General features: G+C 48.2%; 1 protein-coding gene across 1 annotated transcript; it reads right to left on the reverse strand.

The window, feature by feature from the left end:
* Positions 1-225: 225 nt before the first annotated feature.
* On the reverse strand, positions 226-20414 carry LOC115122416 (SH3 domain-binding protein 5-like). Its single transcript, XM_029651623.2, has 6 exons — positions 19763-20414; positions 19070-19132; positions 15841-15969; positions 7523-7684; positions 4101-4274; positions 226-3812 (listed from the first exon to the last, which is right to left on the reverse strand). The coding sequence occupies exons 1-6, from the start codon at positions 20003-20005 to the stop codon at positions 2628-2630; spliced, it is 1956 nt and encodes a 651-aa protein (XP_029507483.2). The 5' UTR covers positions 20006-20414; the 3' UTR covers positions 226-2627.
* Between the last annotated feature and the right edge of the window lie 53 nt (positions 20415-20467).

Genomic DNA, 20467 nt, shown 5'->3' on the forward strand with positions numbered 1-20467 from the left:
GTTAGAGTGTAGGGACGGCAGGTACCCTAGTGGTTAGAGTGTAGGGACGGCAGGTAGCCTAGTGGTTAGAGTGTAGGGACGGCAGGTACCCTAGTGGTTAGAGTGTAGGGACGGCAGGTAGCCTAGTGGTTAGAGTGTAGGGACGGCAGGTAGCCTAGTGGTTAGAGTGTAGGGGGGTACCCTAGTGGTTAGAGTGTGTAGGGGGCAGGTAGCCTAGTGGTTAGAGTGTAGGGACGGCAGGTAGCCTAGTGGTTAGAGTGTAGGGGCGGCAGGTACCCTAGTGGTTAGAGTGTAGGGGCGGCAGGTAGCCTAGTGGTTAGAGTGTAGGGACGGCAGGTACCCTAGTGGTTAGAGTGTAGGGACGGCAGGTACCCTAGTGGTTAGAGTGTAGGGACGGCAGGTACCCTAGTGGTTAGAGTGTAGGGACGGCAGGTACCCTAGTGGTTAGAGTGTAGGGACGGCAGGTAGCCTAGTGGTTAGAGTGTAGGGACGGCAGGTAGCCTAGTGGTTAGAGTGTAGGGGCGGCAGGTAGCCTAGTGGTTAGAGTGTAGGGACGGCAGGTAGCCTAGTGGTTAGAGTGTAGGGGTGGCAGGTACCCTAGTGGTTAGAGTGTAGGGGCGGCAGGTAGCCTAGTGGTTAGAGTGTAGGGACGGCAGGTACCCTAGTGGTTAGAGTGTAGGGGTGGCAGGTACCCTAGTGGTTAGAGTGTAGGGGAGGCAGGTACCCTAGTGGTTAGAGTGTAGGGGAGGCAGGTACCCTAGTGGTTAGAGTGTAGGGGAGGCAGGTACCCTAGTGGTTAGAGTGTAGGGGTGGCAGGTACCCTAGTGGTTAGAGTGTAGGGGAGGCAGGTACCCTAGTGGTTAGAGTGTAGGGGAGGCAGGTACCCTAGTGGTTAGAGTGTAGGGGAGGCAGGTACCCTAGTGGTTAGAGTGTAGGGGAGGCAGGTACCCTAGTGGTTAGAGTGTAGGGGCGGCAGGTACCCTAGTGGTTAAAGCGTTGGACTAGTTAACCGAAAGGTTACAAGATCGAATCCCCGAGCTGACAAAGTAAAAATCTTTCTTTCTGCCCCTGAACAAGGCAGTTAAACCCACAGTTCCTAGGCCGTCATTGTGAAATAAGAATGTCTTCTTAACTGACTTGCCTCGTTAAATAAAATGTTTAAAAAAACAAAATAAAAAATGTAGTTCTGTCCTTGAGCTGTTCTACTGTCTATTGATGTTATGTTTTGTGTGGAACCTCCAGGAAGAGTAGCGGCTGCTTTTGCAACAGCTAATGAGGATCCTAATAAAATACCAAAATACCAGTTCATGTTTAAACAGCGTTAACTACGGTAAAACACTGGCAAACTATTTCAAATCTAAAACAATTTTTAAAAACTAATTAGAACCATTTCCCACCATGCAGTGTAACATCTTGGAAAGGTCCCAAATGGCCCTGGTAAAAAGCAGTTCACTACATATGGAATAGGGTGTAATATTGGACGCAACCCCAGGCTAGCTGACATTTCTTCCTGACAGAAAACAGGGATTGTGAAAAGGTCAGAGAGAGAAACACTGTGGAAGTGTTAGATCAATGCGAGTGCCGGACACATTCTCTATAGTCTCGTGTCTGAGGAGTCGTTGGTCCTCTAGCTGCTGGGAACATTTCCAGAACATTCTACCGGGAGGTAAAAACAATACAACTGGTCTACAAACTAAATCAAATGTTTGTTTAAATTAACTTCTTATCCGAAGGTGTTTAAAATACAATATTCATATTCCTGTTTGTATTTCTACTCAAGAGGGAGAGAGAGCAGTATCGCTTGCATTAACGCCTTGTGTTCATGCCAAGGACGAGCAACAACAAAAAACTATTATGTGCTAATTCAATCCATACGGAAAAAGGTATTAATTCAGGGACTAAAGTCAATATAAAAATAACATTCCTAAAATAAGCTTTGCTGCGTACATTTCTCCCGCATGTGAAACGGTCAGTAGAGTAAGTGTATGGCCTAAGTTACGTGGTCTCTGTATCTACATTCAGCATTGTGTTTAGACGAGCCTTGGCCTCAGTGGATTTGTCATGCGTTGGCAGTCTCAGGTCACCGATATCTTTACTTGTGTTGAACAATAGACAGATCAGTGTGAGAGAACTACAATTCCCACAGGGACCTAGTTTAAAAATCACTTCCTCTTCTCTCTTTCTCACATTGTTATTCATGATGCACCAGCCACCCTCCTCCTACTCCCCTCTGCAGAGTCACAATGATGCAGGCGGCGTCACAATGATGCAGGCAACGTCACAATGATGCAGGCGGCGTCACAAGGATGCAGGCGGCGTCACAAGGATGCAGGCGGCGTCACAAGGATGCAGGCGGCGTCACAATGATGCAGGCGGCGTCACAATGATGCAGGCAGCTTCACAATGATGCAGGCAGCTTCACAATGATGCAGGCAGCTTCACAATGATGCAGGCAGCGTCCCAAATGACACCCCATTACCTACTGGGGCTCTGGTCAAATGTAGTGCACTATATAGGGAATAGGGTGCTTCTACAGTCTCCATGTCTATGATGTTGACCTTCTGATCTCATTCCCTTATTTGATCACTCATCATCATCACTCACCAGCCCATTCTATTCTTCTGGACTCACAAACTCACACTTCTGTGGTGCTGCTTGACAAAGCTCTCCTGTCTCTCTCTCCGTATCGCCCCCCTCACCTCCTCCAATCTATCCTGCCTTGGAGTGGGGATGACAACATCCCTCAGAACTCTCTCCTCTGCCCTGGCGTTCCCGTCTCGGATCTCAGCTATCAAGGACATCTCCCTCTCCTTCTCCTTTCCCATCAGGCTGCTCACGTCCCTCACAACTCTCTCCTCTGCCCTGGGGTTCCCGTCTCGGTCTCTGTTCTCAGCCATAAAGGACTGGTCCCTCTCCCTCTCCCTCTCCTTTCCCATCAGGCTGCTCACGTCCCTCACAACTCTCTCCTCTGCCCTGGGGTTCCCGTCTCGGTCTCTGTTCTCAGCCATAAAGGACTGGTCCCTCTCCCTCTCCCTCTCCTTTCCCATCAGGCTGCTCACGTCCCTCACAACTCTCTCCTCTGCCCTGGGGTTCCCGTCTCGGTCTCTGTTCTCAGCCATAAAGGACTGGTCCCTCTCCCTCTCCTTTCCCATCAGGCTGCTCACGTCCCTCACAACTCTCTCCTCTGCCCTGGGGTTCCCGTCTCGGTCTCTGTTCTCAGCCATAAAGGACTGGTCCCTCTCCCTCTCCTTTCCCATCAGGCTGCTCATGTCCCTCACAACTCTCTCCTCTGCCCTGGGGTTCCCGTCTCGGTCTCTGTTCTCAGCCATAAAGGACTGGTCCCTCTCCCTCTCCCAGTCCTCTCCCATCAGGCTGCTCACGTCACTCAGATCCCCCAGGTGCCCCACCGAGTCACACTTCTCCAGATCCGAAGCGATGGTCTGGAGGCTCATGTCAGACATGGAGTCTGACCCTGCCTCCCCCCTCTCCCTGTGACCCCAGCCCTGCTCTCTGTGTCTCTCCACCCACTGCCTGGTCTTCTCTCGATCAGCCCAGTCCTTCTCATCCAAGCCTCCTCCTCCGCCACATGCTCCTCCAACCTGAACCCCGACCGCAGCTTTGACCTCAGCCTCCGCCCCCACTGGGGAGCTCCGCCCACCGCAGGCTACGAGGTGGGCCCTAGTGGCTCGGACACGCCCCCTCTGAGCATGGATTTGCTCGCTGATTTGCTCCAGGTTGCGCAGGGCGACGGAGTAGCGCATCTTCACCTTTGCGACACGTTCTTCCAGCTGCACCACATTCGCCTTGTGCTCCTGTCAGAAAAGAAAAACAGACAGTAAGCTGCTTATGCCCTGGTCATTGAAATCAATGGAAGCGTCTCACGCTGTGCAAAAGCTAAGAGTACGAGTCCAATGTAGAAGGCCATGGGTTGCTGAAAACATGTCAGATCTGGCCAAGCGGGAGCATGTCCATCAGGACGAGAACGGTTGTAGCACTGAACCTTGAGGGACGCCGTAACTAATAGTGGACTCGGTTCTTGAATTTATTTAGATATAGACTCCTGTCCTATGGGCCATTCTGGTTGAGACAAGGCTACTCACCTCTAGTATGTGGTTGAACTGAGCCTTGAGCTCAAAGTAAGGTTTGGACTTGACGATGACCCTCTTCAGGGATTTCTGGAGGGTCTGGACACGTTGCTCTGCCTCCTGGCACAGCTGAGTGACCCGCTGGTGTTCCCTCTCGCTCCGCAGCCGCTCCTCCTCTGCCTCGTTCACCTGGGAAACACACACACGCACACACACAATCAGCGGCCGACGGTCATGCCCTTGGACATCAAGCCGCCCTGAGCCAGCCTCTTTCCACATCACCAGAATCAACACACTGGCACTTTTACAAGGAGAAAAGTCAACCAAGAGTAGGATACCTTATTTTACCTCACACATACAGTGCCTTCGGAAAGTATTCAGACCCTTAACTTCATTGAAGCACCTTTGGCAACGATTACAGCCTCGAGTCTTCTTGGGTATGACGCCACAATCTTGGCACACCTGTATTTGAGGAGATTCTCCCATTCTTCTCTGCAGATCCTCTCAAGCTCTGTCAGGTTGGATGGGGAGTGTCGCTGCACAGCGGGTTTAAGTCCGGCCTCTGGCTAGGCCACTCAAGGACATTGAGACTTTGTCCCAAAGCCACTCCTGTGTTGTCTTGGCTGTGTGCTTAGGGTCATTGTCCTGTTGAAAGGTGAACCTTCGCCCCAGTTTGAGGTCCTGAGAGCTCTGGAGCAGGTTTTCATCAAGGATCTCTGTACATTGCTCCATTCATCTTTACCTCGATCCTGACTAGTGTCCCAGTCCCTGCTGCTGAAAAATATCCCCACAGCATGATGCTGCCACCACCATGCTTCACCATAGGGATGGTGTCAGGTTTCCTCCAGATGTGACTCTTGTCATTCAGGACAAAGAGTTCAATCTTGGTTTCATCGGACCAGAGAATCTTGTTTCTCATTGTCAGAGTCCTTTAGGTGCCTTTTGGCAAACTCCAAGTGGGCTGTCATGTACCTTTTACTGAGAAGTGGCTTCCGTCTGGCCACTCTACCATAAAGGCCTGATTGGTGGAGTGCTGCAGAGATGGTTATCCTTCTGGAAGGTTCTCCCATCTCCACAGAGGAACTCTAGAGCTCTGTCAGAGTAACCATAGGGTTCTTGGTCAACTCCCTGACCAAGGCCCTTCTCCCCCGATTGCTCAGTTTGGCCGGACGGCCAGTTCTAGGAAGAGTCTTGGTGGTTCCAAACTTCTTCCATTTAAGTATGATGGAGACCACTGTGTTCTTGGGGACCTTCAATGCTGCAGAAATGTTTTGGCACCCTTCCCCAGATCTGTGCCTCGACACAATCCTGTCTCTGAGCTCTAAGGACAATTCCTTCGACCTCATGGCTTGGTTTTTGTTCTGACATGCACTGTCAACTGTGGGTCCTTTATATCGACAGGTTGTGTGCCTTTCCAAATCATGTCAAATCAATTTAATTTACCACAGGTGGACTCCAATCAAGTTGCAGAAACATCTCAAGGATCATCAATGGAAACAGGATGTACCTGAGCTCAATTTACAGTCTCATAGCAAAGGGTCTGAATAATTATGTAAATAAAGTATCTGTTTATTTTTATTTCTAAACATTCTAAAAACCTGTTTTTGCTTTGTCATTATGGGGTATTGTGTTTAGATTGATGAAGAAAATGGTCATTTCTGTCAATTTTAGAATAAGGCTGTAACTTAACAAAATGTGTTAAAAGGCAAGTCTGAATCCTTTCTGAAGGCCCTGTATCAGTCACACCTACCCTCTGAACAGAGCAGCATTAAGCCATCAACATCACAACCAACTGTTAGGTTGACGCTTGGTGATGATAATACCTGGGTGAGAGTCCCCTCTCTTCAACCTTTCCCGAAGGCCCTGTATCAGTCACACCTACCCTCTGAACAGAGCAGCATTAAGCCATCAACATCACAACCAACTGTTAGGTTGACGCTTGGTGATGATAATACCTGGGTGAGAGTCCCCTCTCTTCAACCTTTCCCAAGGACCTGTATCAGTCACACCTACCCTCTGAACAGAGCAGCATTAAGCCATCAACATCACAACCAAATATAATACCTGGTTGAGAGTCCCCTCTTCAGTCTCACATATACATGCTAAGTGCACTGTGGCTCACTTGAGTCACTTCCATAGCAGGATAGAACAGCGGAGCTCCCATTGCATGAGAATGAGGACATCCAACCTCCAATTAATTATCATTGATTAAGCACAGAGAGTGCTCGTCTCCCTGCGCCACGCTGGCCGTCTCAGGCTGCATAATAAATAGCTGATGTGGCCATCTGACACTGACCCAAATGGTGCTCTACTCCCTATATAGTGCACTGCTACCCTATGGGCCCTGGTCAAAAGTAGTGTACTGTGCAGGGAAAAGGGAGCCATTTGGGATGTAACGTTAAACCTCCGCTTGAGCGATGAGGGGGCTTATAATGCTTTCACATTTCCATTGGACCTTATTCAAGTACAATCTTGTGGGTGAAGAGATTGATAGTTCTCACAGGACCCCTCCACTATTATTCATTGTCTACTACAGATATAGCTTTAGCCACTAGTAGGCTAGTGATTGTCCTCTCCCTCGTCTCTTCCTGTGCCTTGGAGAACCCCCTCCTCTCCCCCGTCTCTTCCTGTGCCTTGGAGAACCCCCTCCTCTCCAGTCTCTTCCTGTGCCTTGGAGAACCCCCTCTCCCCTGTTTCTCCCTGTGCCTTGGAGAACCCCCTCCTCTCCCCCGTCTCTCCCTGTGCCTTGGAGAACCCCTCCTCTCCCCCGTCTCTTCCTGTGCCTTGGAGAACCCCTCCTCTCCCCGTCTCTTCCTGTGCCTTGAGAACCCCCCTCCTCTCCCCCGTCTCTTCCTGTGCCTTGGAGAACCCCTCCTCTCCCCCGTCTCTCCCTGTGCCTTGAGAACCCCTCCTCTCCCCCGTCTCTTCCTGTGCCTTGAGAACCCCCTCCTCTCCAGTCTCTTCCTGTGCCTTGAGAACCCCTCTCCCCTGTTTCTCCCTGTGCCTTGAGAACCCCTCCTCTCCCCTGTCTCTTCCTGTGCCTTGGAGAACCCCTCCTCTCCCCGTCTCTCCCTGTGCCTTGGAGAACCCCCTCCTCTCCCCTGTCTCTTCCTGTGCCTTGAGAACCCCCTCCTCTCCCGTCTCTTCCTGTGCCTTGAGAACCGCCTCCTCTCCCTTGGAGAACCCCCTCCTCTCCCCTGCCTCTCCCTGTGCCTTGGAGAACCCCTCCTCTCCCCTGTCTCTTCCTGTGCCTTGGAGAACCCCCTCCTCTCCCCTGTCTATTCCTGTGCCTTGGAGAACCCCCTCCTCTCCCCTGTCTATTCCTGTGCCTTGGAGAACCGCCTCCTCTCCCTTGGAGAACCCCCTCCTCTCCCCTGCCTCTCCCTGTGCCTTGGAGAACCCCCTCCTCTCCATCATCTCTCTCCCTCTGTCTATACCTTGGAGGTGGCGTGGTTGAGCATCTCCTGCCAGGTGGGGTCCAGAGTGTTCCTGTCTGCCAGGAGCCCCTGTTCTGCCACGTACACCATCTCTCTGGCAGCCGTATGCATGGAGACGGCTCTCTCGTACCGCAACGCTGCCTTCTGAGTCTCCTGCTGGGCCTATGAAAACAACAACCAATCATAGTTCAGTAAAGAACACCACACAACCAATCACAGTTCAGTAAAGAACACCACACAACCAATCACAGTTCAGTAAAGAACACCACACAACCAATCATAGTTCAGTAAAGAACACCACACAACCAATCATAGTTCAGTAAAGAACACCACACAACCAATCATAGTTCAGTAAAGAACACCACACAACCAATCATAGTTCAGTAAAGAACACCACACAACCAATCATAGTTCAGTGTAAGAGACCACACAACCAATCATAGTTCAGTAAAGAACACCACACAACCAATCATAGTTCAGTAAAGAACACCACACAACCAATCATAGTTCAGTGTAAGAGACCACACAACCAATCATAGTTCAGTAAAGAACACCACACAACCAATCATAGTTCAGTAAAGAACACCACACAACCAATCATAGTTCAGTGTAAGAGACCACACAACCCATAAATAGTATCATAACAGAGACACCACAACCAATCATAAGACGAACCAATTACTAAGGGGCGAATCCTTACTTACGGTAAAGTTCAAATGTAATTCCCATCGACATCCATCCATGACTAAGTGAAAATCTGATTTAAAATGGAAGTCAGGATTAGCCTCTAAAATCAAGAGCTAGACGGTGGAGGGGACACTGAGGAAAACAGGAAGTCTCCCCATCACCAGCTATAAAACAAGATGGCAGCAACAGCTACAAATCACAGAGAAGTGAAACATAAAAATAGCTGATCCTGATTGTATTCTAGTCATGCTAGTTGGTGAATTATGTCAAAGCCAGAGAGGGGAAAGATTTTTTTCCATGTTGGTTTAGGGAGAAGGGAAGACAAAGTATGCATCCCAAATGGCACCCTATTCCCTATATAGTGCACTACTTTTGACCAGAACCAGGGTGCCATTTGGGGCCCAGCCAAGGTGACTCAGAATCACAGGGCAGGATAGAGCAGTCTCCTGAGATAGGCTGTAGCAGCAGGAGGGGGCGGGGCCCGGATGGACGCACAAGGTTGAACAAAGTTTATGGTTGTCAGGTGAAGATTGATGACGGCTTCACTTTGAACACCACTTATCATTTTTGTGACACAGTTCCCTTGACGGTCTGTCTCGCTCAATATAGCAGTCAGACGTGTGGCAGGCGAACCAAGCAACTGTGTTATGGACAGAATAATAAATCACAAAAGGTGCTTAGTTGTCTCCTGAATAGACATCCACGTATCAGTCAAAAGTTTGGATACACCTACTCATTCAAGGGTTTTTCTTAATTTTTTTTTTACATTGTAGAATTATAGTGAAGACATCAAAACCACGAAATAACACATATGGTATCATGTAGTAACCAAAATGTTTAGCAAATCTAAATATATTTTATATTTGAGATTCTTCAAAGTTGCCACCTTTTGCCTAGATGACAGCTGTGCACACTCTTGGCATTCTCTCAACCAGCTTTACCTGGAATGTTTTTCCAACAGTCGTGAAGTAGCTCCCACATATGCTGAGCACTTGTTGGCTGCTTTTCCTTCACTCTGCGGTCCAACTCATCCCAAACCATCTCAATTGGGTTGAGGTTGGGTGATTGTGGAGGCCAGGTCATCTGATGCAGCACTCCATCACTCTCCTTCTTGGTCAAATTGCCCTGACACAGCCTGGAAGTGTGTTTTGGGTTATTGTCCTGTTGAAAAACAAATGGTAGTCCCACTAAGCCCAAACCAGATGGGATGGAGTATCACTGCAGAATTCTGTGGTAACCATGCTGGTTAAGCTTTTTCTCTACCACATCTCCGGATTCCTACCGCAAGCTCTGAAGCTTTATACCGGATCATCGTAAATAGCTAGCTGCAATCCGAGTGGCTACTCCTGGCTAACGTCTCTGTCCCAGAGCAAGCACCAGTTAGCCTGGAGCTAGCCTCGAGCTAAACCCATCTCCCGACTACCGAAGAGGTCCAAAAATACCTAATTTGCCAATTGGCCTGGACCCTCGACTGACCCTCTACTGCCGACACGGAGCCCCGCCGATCCATCACGACTGGTCCGCCGACATAATCGTCCGAGGGGGTTTCAACAGGCTTCTCCGCTGCGACGTCGCCAAAGATCCATCTGCTGGCCAAGGCCCGCGAGCTTTCTGAATCGCTGTATCTCCAGCTCACCGCATGAAGAGGAATAAATAAACAGACTCACCCCATCGCGACGTCCCCCAAAGGTTAACTCTCTAGCCCTCGCTATCTCCCTGCTTGCTAATTCGGCCTGCTAACGGCTAGCTTGTCAAGCCCGGTCCGCTAACTGCTACCTTGTCTAGCTCGGGCCTACGAACTGTTAGCTTGTTAGCACAGGCCTGCTAACCGTCTGTACCACCGCGTCCCAATCACTCTCTGACCCCATTTACTTTCTATCTCTTTTTGATTTTTAATTTGTTTATACCTTCCGGAAACCTGCCTCACCCAATGTGATACGGAATCGCTATTACTTTTACTCTTATTTTTATTTTTATGACACTCAAGAACCTCCAGACGCTAACCAGCTAACTAGCTACAAGCTAGTTAAGTTAAAAAAAAAAAAAAAAAAAAAAAAACCTGAATCACTCGCCAGCCCCCTGCCCATCCACCGCTGCCCCCTGGACACTGATCTCTTGGCTACATAGCTGACGCACGCTGGACTGTCCATTAATCACGGTACTCCTTTCTGCTTGTTTGTCTTACCTGTCGGCCCCGTTGCCTAGTCAACGCCATTTTACCTGCTGTTTGTTGTGCTAGCGGATTAGCCTCGCCTACTGTTTTTAGCTAGCTTTCCAAATTCAACACCTGTGATTACTGTATGCCTCGCTGTATGTCTCTCTCAGATGTCAATATGCCTTGTATACTGTTGTTCAGGTTAGTTATAATTGTTTTAGTTCACAATGGAGCCCCTAGACCCACTCTGCATACCCCTGTTACCTCCTTTGTCCCACCTCCCACACATGCGGTGACCTCACCCATTACAACCAGCATGTCCAGAGATACAACCTGTCTCATCATCACCCAGTGCCTGGGCTTACCTCCGCTGTACCCGCACCCCACCATACCCCTGTCTGTGCATTATGCCCTGAATATATTCTACCATGCCCAGAAACCTGCTCCTCTTATCCTCTGCCCCCAACGCTCTAGGCGACCAGTTTTGATAGCCTTTAGCCGCACCCTCATACTACTCCTTCTCTGTTCCGCGGGTGATGTGGAGGTAAACCCAGGCCCTGCATGTCCCCAGGTACCCTCATTTGTTGACTTCTGTGATCGAAAAAGCCTTGGTTTTATGCATGTCAACATCAGAAGCCTCCTCCCTAAGTTTGTTTTACTCACTGCTTTAGCACACTCTGCTAACCCTGATGTCCTTGCCGTGTCTGAATCCTGGCTCAGGAAGGCCACCAAAATTCAGAGATTTCCATACCCAACTATAACATCTTCCGTCAAGATAGAACTACCAAAGGGGGCGGAGTTGCAGTCTACTGCAGAGATAGCCTGCAAAGTAATGTCATACTTTCCAGGTCCATACCCAAACAGTTCGAACTACTAATTTTGAAAATTACCCTCTCCAGAAATAAGTCTCTCACTGTTGCCGCCTGCTACCGGCCACCCTCAGCTCCCAGCTGTGCCCTGGACACCATTTGTGAATTGATCGCCCCCATCTAGCTTCAGAGTTTGTTCTGTTAGGTGACCTAAACTGGGATATGCTTAACACCCCGGCAGTCCTACAATGTAAGCTAGATGCCCTCAATCTCACTCAAATCATCAAGGAACCCACCAGGTACAACCCTAACTCTGTAAACAAGGGCACCCTCATAGACGTCATCCTGACCAACTGGCCCTCCAAATACACCTCCGCTGTCTTCAACCAGGATCTCAGCGATCATTGCCTCATTGCCTGTATCCGCCACGGAGCCGCAGTCAAACGACCACCCCTCATCACTGTCAAACGCTCCCTAAAACACTTCTGTGAGCAGGCCTTTCTAATCGACCTGGCCCGGGTATCCTGGAAGGACATTGACCTCATCCCGTCAGTTGAGGATGCCTGGTCATTCTTTAAAAGTAACTTCCTCACCATTTTAGATAAGCATGCTCCGTTCAAAAATGCAGAACCAAGAACAGATACAGCCCTTGGTTCACTCCAGACCTGACTGCCCTCGACCAGCACAAAAACATCCTGTGGCGGACTGCAATAGCATCGAATAGCCCCCGTGATATGCAACTGTTCAGGAAGTCAGGAACCAATACACGCAGTCAGTCAGGAAAGCTAAGGCCAGCTTCTTCAGGCAGAAGTTTGCATCCTGTAGCTCCAACTCCAAAAAGTTCTGGGACACTGTGAAGTCCATGGAGAACAAGAGTACCTCCTCCCAGCTGCCCACTGCACTGAGGCTAGGTAACACGGTCTCCACCGATAAATCCACGATTATCGAAAGCTTCAATAAGCACTTCTCAACGGCTGGCCATGCCTTCCGCCTGGCTACTCCAACCTCGGCCAACAGCTCCGCCCCCCCGCAGCTCCTCGCCCAAGCCTCTCCAGGTTCTCCTTTACCCAAATCCAGATAGCAGATGTTCTGAAAGAGCTGCAAAACCTAGACCAACAAATCAGCTGGGCTTGACAATCTGGACCCTCTATTTCTGAAACTATCTGCCGCCATTGTCGCAACCCCTATTACCAGCCTGTTCAACCTCTCTTTCATATCGTCTGAGATCCCCAAGGATTGAAAGCTGCCGCAGTCATCCCCTCTTCAAAGGGGAGACACCCTGGACCCAAACTGCTATAGACCTATATCCATCCTGCCCTGCCTATCTAAGGTCTTGAAAGCCAAGTCAACAAGCAGGTCACTGACCATCTCGAATCCCACCGTACCTTCTCCGCTGTGCAATCTGGTTTCCGAGGCGGTCACGGGTGCACCTCAGCCACGCTCAAGGTACTAAACGATATCATAACCGCCATCGATAAAAGACAGTACTGTGCAGCCGTCTTCATCGACCTCGCCAAGGCTTTCGACTCTGTCAATCACCATATTCTTATCGGCAGACTCAATAGTTTCTCGGATGACTGCCTTGCCTGGTTCACCAATTACTTTGCAGACATAGTTCAGTGTGTCAAATCGGAGGGCATGCTGTCCGGTCCTCTGGCAGTCTCTATGGGGGGTGCCACAGGGTTCAATTCTCGGGCCGACTCTTTCTCTGTATATATCAATGATGTTGCTCTTGCTGCGGCGATTCCTGATCCACCTCTACGCAGACGACACCATTCTATATACTTTCGGCCCGTCATTGGACACTGTGCTATCTAACCTCCAAACGAGCTTCAATGCCATACAGCACTCCTTCCGTGGCCTCCAACTGCTCTTAAACGCGAGTAAAACCAAATGCATGCTTTTCAACCGATCGCTGCCTGCACCCGCATGCCCGACTAGCATCACCACCCTGGATGGTTCCGACCTTGAATATGTGGACATCTATAAGTACCTAGGTGTCTGGCTAGACTGCAAACTCTCCTTCAGACTCACATCAAACATCTCCAATCGAAAATCAAATCAAGAGTCGGCTTTCTATTCCGCAACAAAGCCTCCTTCACTCACGCCGCCAAGCTTACCAGTAAAACTGACTATCCTACCGATCCTCGATTTCGGCGATGTCATCTACAAAATGGCTTCCAACACTCTACTCAGCAAACTGGATGCAGTCTATCATAGTGCCATCCGTTTTGTCACCAAAGCACCTTATACCACCCACCACTGCGACTTGTATGCTCTAGTCGGCTGGCCCTCGCTTACATATTCGTCGCCAGACCCACTGGCTCCAGGTCATCTACAAGTCCATGCTAGGTAAAGCTCCGCCTTATCTCAGTTCACTGGTCACGATGGCAACACCCATCCGTAGCACACGCTCCAGCAGGTGTATCTCACTGATCATCCCTAAAGCCAACACCTCATTTGGCCGCCTCTCGTTCCAGTACTCTGCTGCCTGTGACTGGAATGAACTGCAAAATCGCTGAAGTTGGAGACTTTTATCTCCTCACCAACTTCAAACATCAGCTATCCGAGCAGCTAACCGATCGCTGCAGCTGTACATAGTCTATTGGTAAATAGCCCACCATTTCACCTACCTCATCCCCATACTGTTTTTATACTGTTTTTTTATTTTATTTATTTATTTACCTTTCTGCTCTTTTGCACACCAATATCTCTACCTGTACATGACCATCTGATCATTTATCACCCCAGTGTTAATCTGCAAAATTGTATTATTCGCCTACCTCATGCCTTTTGCACACATTGTATATAGACTGCCCATTTTTTTCTACTGTGTTATTGACTTGTTAATTGCTTACTCCATGTGTAACTCTGTGTTGTCTGTTCACACTGCTATGCTTTATCTTGGCCAGGTCGCAGTTGCAAATGAGAACTTGTTCTCAACTAGCCTACCTGGTTAAATAAAGGTGAAATAAAATTTAAAAAAAAAAGTGTGCCTTGAATTCTAAATAAATCACCAACAGTGTCACCAGTAAAACACCATCACACCTCCTCCTCCATGCTTCAGGGTGGGAACAACATATGTGGAGATCATCCATTCACCTACTCGGCGTCTCAAAAACATGGAAGACGGAACCAAAAATCTAAAATTTGGACTCATCAGACCAAAGGACAGATTTCCACCAGTCAAATGTCCATTGCTTGTGTTTCTTGGCCCAAGAAAGTCTCTTCTTATTGGTGTCCTTTAGTAGTGGTTTCTTTGCGGCAAAAGAACTCTGTGAAGCATTTATTTGGGCTACAATTTCTGAGGCTGGTGACTCTGATGAACGTATCCTCTGCAGCAGAGGTAACTCTGGGTCTTCCTTTCCTGTGGCGGTCCTCATGAGAGCCAGTTTAATCATAGCGCTTGTTTTTGCTACTACACTTGAAGAAACTTTCAAAGTTATTGAAATTTAGGGAGGGTTTGGCCGGTAGGGAGATCCTTGTCTCATCGCGCACCAGCGACTCCTGTGGCTGGCCGTGGAAACAGTGCGCGCTAACCAAGGTTTCCAGGTGCACGGTGTTTCCTCCGACACATTCGGCTGGCTTCCGGGTTGGATGCGCGCTGTGTTAAGAAGCAGTGCGGCTTGGTTGGGTTGTGTATCGGAGGACGCATGACTTTCAACCTTCGTCTCTCCCGAGCCCGTACGGGAGTTGTAGCGATGAGACAAGATAGTAGCTACTAAAAAACAATTGGATACCACGAAATTGGGGAGAAAAAGGGGTAAAAAAAAGTTTTTAATGAAGCTGGTTGAGAGAATGCCAAGAGTGTGCAAAGCTGTCATCAAGGCAAAGGGTGGCTACAACTATATCAAAATATTGTTTTATTTGTTTAACACTTTTTTGGTTACTACATGATTCCATATGTGTTATTTCATTGTTTTGATGTCTTCACTAATATTCTACAATGTAGAAAAAAGTAAAAATAAAGAAAAACCCTTGAATGAGTAGGTGTGTCCAAACTTTTGATTGGTACTTATTTACCTTTATTTAACTAGGCAAGTCAGTTAAGTCAGTTAAGAACAAATTCTTATTGGTGCAGTGGGTTAACTGCCTGTTCAGGGGCAGAACAACAGATTTGTACCTTGTCAGCTCGGGGGTTTGAACTTACAACCTTCCGGTTACTAGTCCAACGCTCTAACCACTAGGCTACCCTGCCACCCCTATATGTCTAGGAAATTAGACCACCCAGCTTCTTTCTACTTTTCTCATCTACATTTTCATTGGCCGTGAGGTTGGTTGTGGCTAACCAGGTCAAATTTCCCAGCCATTATTTGCTTAATTGGTTTTCAATTAGATCCCTAACGGTTATCCTAACAATTTCCATTAGTTCTATTACAGTTTGGAATTACCCTTCACAACGCTGATTAAACATGACAGTCACGCGTGCCATGTTTCACCAAGGGTTACATTTTTTTATGTAATCAATAAGGATGATTTATTAGGCGGCTCCCTTGTATTACGCCCAAAATAATAATTTAGGAGGTTAAATTCAAATTAGCATCTTAAGGAAAATGCTTTTTACACATTTATGCGTGTGGAAAAAGATTTGCAAATGTATGATGACAGAAGCTGGCTGACTAGTATGACAAAATATTAATTTAAAGATGATATTAAAATTAAAACACCTCTTTGGTTAGTCTGCGGGCTTCGTAGTAGGGCCTGGCCTTCTCAATGCAGGTGCCTAGCTGGGAGCCCTGAGCATTGAGCTTCCTGGCTGAGTCAGTGAGGATCCTCCTGTAGCTGGACCTAGCATCCTGAAGAGGAGAGAGACATTCACCAGTTAACCTCACAGCTCAGTACTGTAAATGATATGCTACCATTCAATTATATCACACTAATAACATCCTCAATAGAGCTCTTTGCGATAGACATTGACACAAGGGAAGAAAGTCATCTCCTCCACACTCTGACCTCTACTCAATTACAGTATGTTGAGGAGGACCTTGTGGCTAAATGAGGCCTGACTCAGTAGCCCTTGTGCACACAACATTCTCTATGTCAACACCAACAAAGAGCAGGTAGGCTACGCACCAAAAGATAAACATATAAAGTGTAGCGCTATCAGTCAAACAGACACCGTGTTGGGTAGTGTGGCTGATACAAACACTGTTCTGGGACATACAGGCCGATCAGTCAAACAGACACCGTGTTGGGTAGTGTGGCTGATACAAACACTGTTCTGGGACATACAGGCCGATCAGTCAAACAGACACCGTGTTGGGTAGTGTGGCTGATACAAACACTGTTCTGGGACATACAGGCCGATCAGTCAAACAGACACCGTGTTGGGTAGTGTGGCTGATACAAACACTGTTCTGGGACATACAGGCCGATCAGTCAAACAGACACCGTGTTGGGTAGTGTGGCTGATACAAACACTGTTCTGGGACATACAGGCCGATCAGTCAAACAGACACCGTGTTGGGTAGTGTGGCTGATACAAACACTGTTCTGGGACATACAGGCCGATCAGTCAAACAGACACCGTGTTGGGTAGTGTGGCTGATACAAACACTGTTCTGGGACATACAGGCCGATCAGTCAAACAGACACCGTGTTGGGTAGTGTGGCTGATACAAACACTGTTCTGGGACATACAGGCCGATCAGTCAAACAGACACCGTGTTGGGTAGTGTGGCTGATACAAACACTGTTCTGGGACATACAGGCCGATCAGTCAAACAGACACCGTGTTGGGTAGTGTGGCTGATACAAACACTGTTCTGGGACATACAGGCCGATCAGTCAAACAGACACCGTGTTGGGTAGTGTGGCTGATACAAACACTGTTCTGGGACATACAGGCCGATCAGTCAAACAGACACCGTGTTGGGTAGTGTGGCTGATACAAACACTGTTCTGGGACATACAGGCCGATCAGTCAAACAGACACCGTGTTGGGTAGTGTGGCTGATACAAACACTGTTCTGGGACATACAGGCCGATCAGTCAAACAGACACCGCGTTGGGTAGTGTGGCTGATACAAACACTGTTCTGGGACATACAGGCCGATCAGTCAAACAGACACCGCGTTGGGTAGTGTGGCTGATACAAACACTGTTCTGGGACATACAGGCCGATCAGTCAAACAGACACCGTGTTGGGTAGTGTGGCTGATACAAACACTGTTCTGGGACATACAGGCCGATCAGTCAAACAGACACCGTGTTGGGTAGTGTGGCTGATACAAACACTGTTCTGGGACATACAGGCCGATCAGTCAAACAGACACCGTGTTGGGTAGTGTGGCTGATACAAACACTGTTCTGGGACATACAGGCCGATCAGTCAAACAGACACCGTGTTGGGTAGTGTGGCTGATACAAACACTGTTCTGGGACATACAGGCCGATCAGTCAAACAGACACCAAACACTGTTGGGTAGTGTGGCTGATACAAACACTGTTCTGGGACATACAGGCCGATCAGTCAAACAGACACCGTGTTGGGTAGTGTGGCTGATACAAACACTGTTCTGGGACATACAGGCCGATCAGTCAAACAGACACCGTGTTGGGTAGTGTGGCTGATACAAACACTGTTCTGGGACATACAGGCCGATCAGTCAAACAGACACCGTGTTGGGTAGTGTGGCTGATACAAACACTGTTCTGGGACATACAGGCCGATCAGTCAAACAGACACCGCGTTGGGTAGTGTGGCTGATACAAACACTGTTCTGGGACATACAGGCCGATCAGTCAAACAGACACCGTGTTGGGTAGTGTGGCTGATACAAACACTGTTCTGGGACATACAGGCCGATCAGTCAAACAGACACCGTGTTGGGTAGTGTGGCTGATACAAACACTGTTCTGGGACATACAGGCCGATCAGTCAAACAGACACCGCGTTGGGTAGTGTGGCTGATACAAACACTGTTCTGGGACATACAGGCCGATCAGTCAAACAGACACCGTGTTGGGTAGTGTGGCTGATACAAACACTGTTCTGGGACATACAGGCCGATCAGTCAAACAGACACCGTGTTGGGTAGTGTGGCTGATACAAACACTGTTCTGGGACATACAGGCCGATCAGTCAAACAGACACCGCGTTGGGTAGTGTGGCTGATACAAACACTGTTCTGGGACATACAGGCCGATCAGTCAAACAGACACGCGTTGGGTAGTGTGGCTGATACAAACACTGTTCTGGGACATACAGGCCGATCAGTCAAACAGACACCGTGTTGGGTAGTGTGGCTGATACAAACACTGTTCTGGGACATACAGGCCGATCAGTCAAACAGACACCGTGTTGGGTAGTGTGGCTGATACAAACACTGTTCTGGGACATACAGGCCGATCAGTCAAACAGACACCGTGTTGGGTAGTGTGGCTGATACAAACACTGTTCTGGGACATACAGGCCGATCGGTCAAACAGACACCGTGTTGGGTAGTGTGGCTGATACAAACACTGTTCTGGGACATACAGGCCGATCAGTCAAACAGACACCGTGTTGGGTAGTGTGTCTGATACAAACACTGTTCTGGGACATACAGGCCAATCAGTCAAACAGACACCGTGTTGGGTAGTGTGGCTGATACAAACACTGTTCTGGGACATACAGGCCGATCAGTCAAACAGACACCGTGTTGGGTAGTGTGGCTGATACAAACACTGTTCTGGGACATACAGGCCGATCAGTCAAACAGACACCGTGTTGGGTAGTGTGGCTGATACAAACACTTTGTTCTGGGACATACAGGCCGATCAGTCAAACAGACACCGTGTTGGGTAGTGTGGCTGATACAAACACTTTGTTCTGGGACATACAGGCCTAGTCTCTTGGGACACATTACATTTTGATTCTGGGTGACCAGGCTAGGTGACAAAGAGCTCACTCACATCCAGTTGCAGTTCCAGCTTGTTGATCTCATCACTGGCCTGATTTAGGTGCTCAAGCTCCTCCTGAGAGAGAGAGAGAGAGAGAGCACGAGATCATTACAACACGGCATATAGACATGACATTTGAAATGTCTTTATTCTTTTGTGAGTGTAATGTTGACTTAATTTTACATTGTTTATTTCACTTTTGTTTATATCTATTTCACTTGCTTTGGCAATGTAAACATATGTTTCCCATGCCAATAAAGCCCCTTAAAATGAAATTGAATTAATTATAAAGAGAGAAGGAGTGGGAGGGAGGGCAAGAATAGGAAGAGGTTTAGTATTGGCCCTGGTCTTCATCACAGTAAGCGAGCAGGAAAAGGTTTCATATTTGGCTTAGCCTGGGCATAACTTGAATTACAATAAGCATGAAAGGAATCCCTGTGAAATTAATTTGCAATGCAGATGTGGGCTTTAAATTGCATAACTAGGCTAAATAATGCAAGCATCTGTCATACTGACATTTAGTTTCCCTATGGTTATTCATTTAGCTATATTGACTGGGATGAGTATGCACTTGTCAAGCAGCCTACAGTACATGTAACCATTATGAAGCATGGATTTGCCATAAAACAAGTCAGATACTGTACAGGCTGCTGTACTGTCTGTCTAACGGGCACTTTCAATACAATATTTTAACATAAAACGTACCTGAATTCTAGGGTCCAATTCCTCTTCAAATTTGTCTTCATCAGTATCCTCAATCTTTTTCCCAGTAACAGCATCATCCTTACATTCTGCTTTCATCCTGTCTTCGTTGCCTCCGTCTCCTCCTCCTTTCAGGATACAGTTGCCCCCATCCTCAGCCTCTTCGCCGGGGGTCTCCTCACGTAGGCCCACCACTTCGGGACCCCCAGAGCCGGATGGACTTTCACGCGAACTCCCTGGTTCCATTTGTGGCCCGCTGTGTTTTGGGGGTTTGCTCGACAAAAGATGAAATGTAAATTTATACAAGTCATATAAATGTTGAAATACGTGCTATGTGCACCACATGTTGGAAATCCACGTTTGCAATCAGCACCTAATACCTAATAACTAGCAGCTAGATATCTGTTGTTTGCTAGCTAAATGCTGTAATCAAGCCATTGCTTTCCTTGGCAGGCTAACTAGCTACGGTTAGCTAGCTGCTAGTTCGCTGAACTTGCAGGTACATATAGCTAGCTAGCTCAGGCTGTAGCTCTCATTTACGCCAGATAACGTCATCATATTATCTGTGGTGCAGCGTTGAACCAGTAAAATACTGTAGCTTTCGACAAACCGGTCCTTCTGCCTTGTCATGACATGTCAATTTGAGGCTTGGTGCCCCCCCCTCCCCATCCCATCTCTTCCCTGCGCTGTGTTGGCAGCCTTACTTGA

The sequence above is a fragment of the Oncorhynchus nerka genome, linkage group LG7, assembly GCF_034236695.1.
Source record: "Oncorhynchus nerka isolate Pitt River linkage group LG7, Oner_Uvic_2.0, whole genome shotgun sequence".
NCBI lineage: Eukaryota > Metazoa > Chordata > Actinopteri > Salmoniformes > Salmonidae > Oncorhynchus > Oncorhynchus nerka.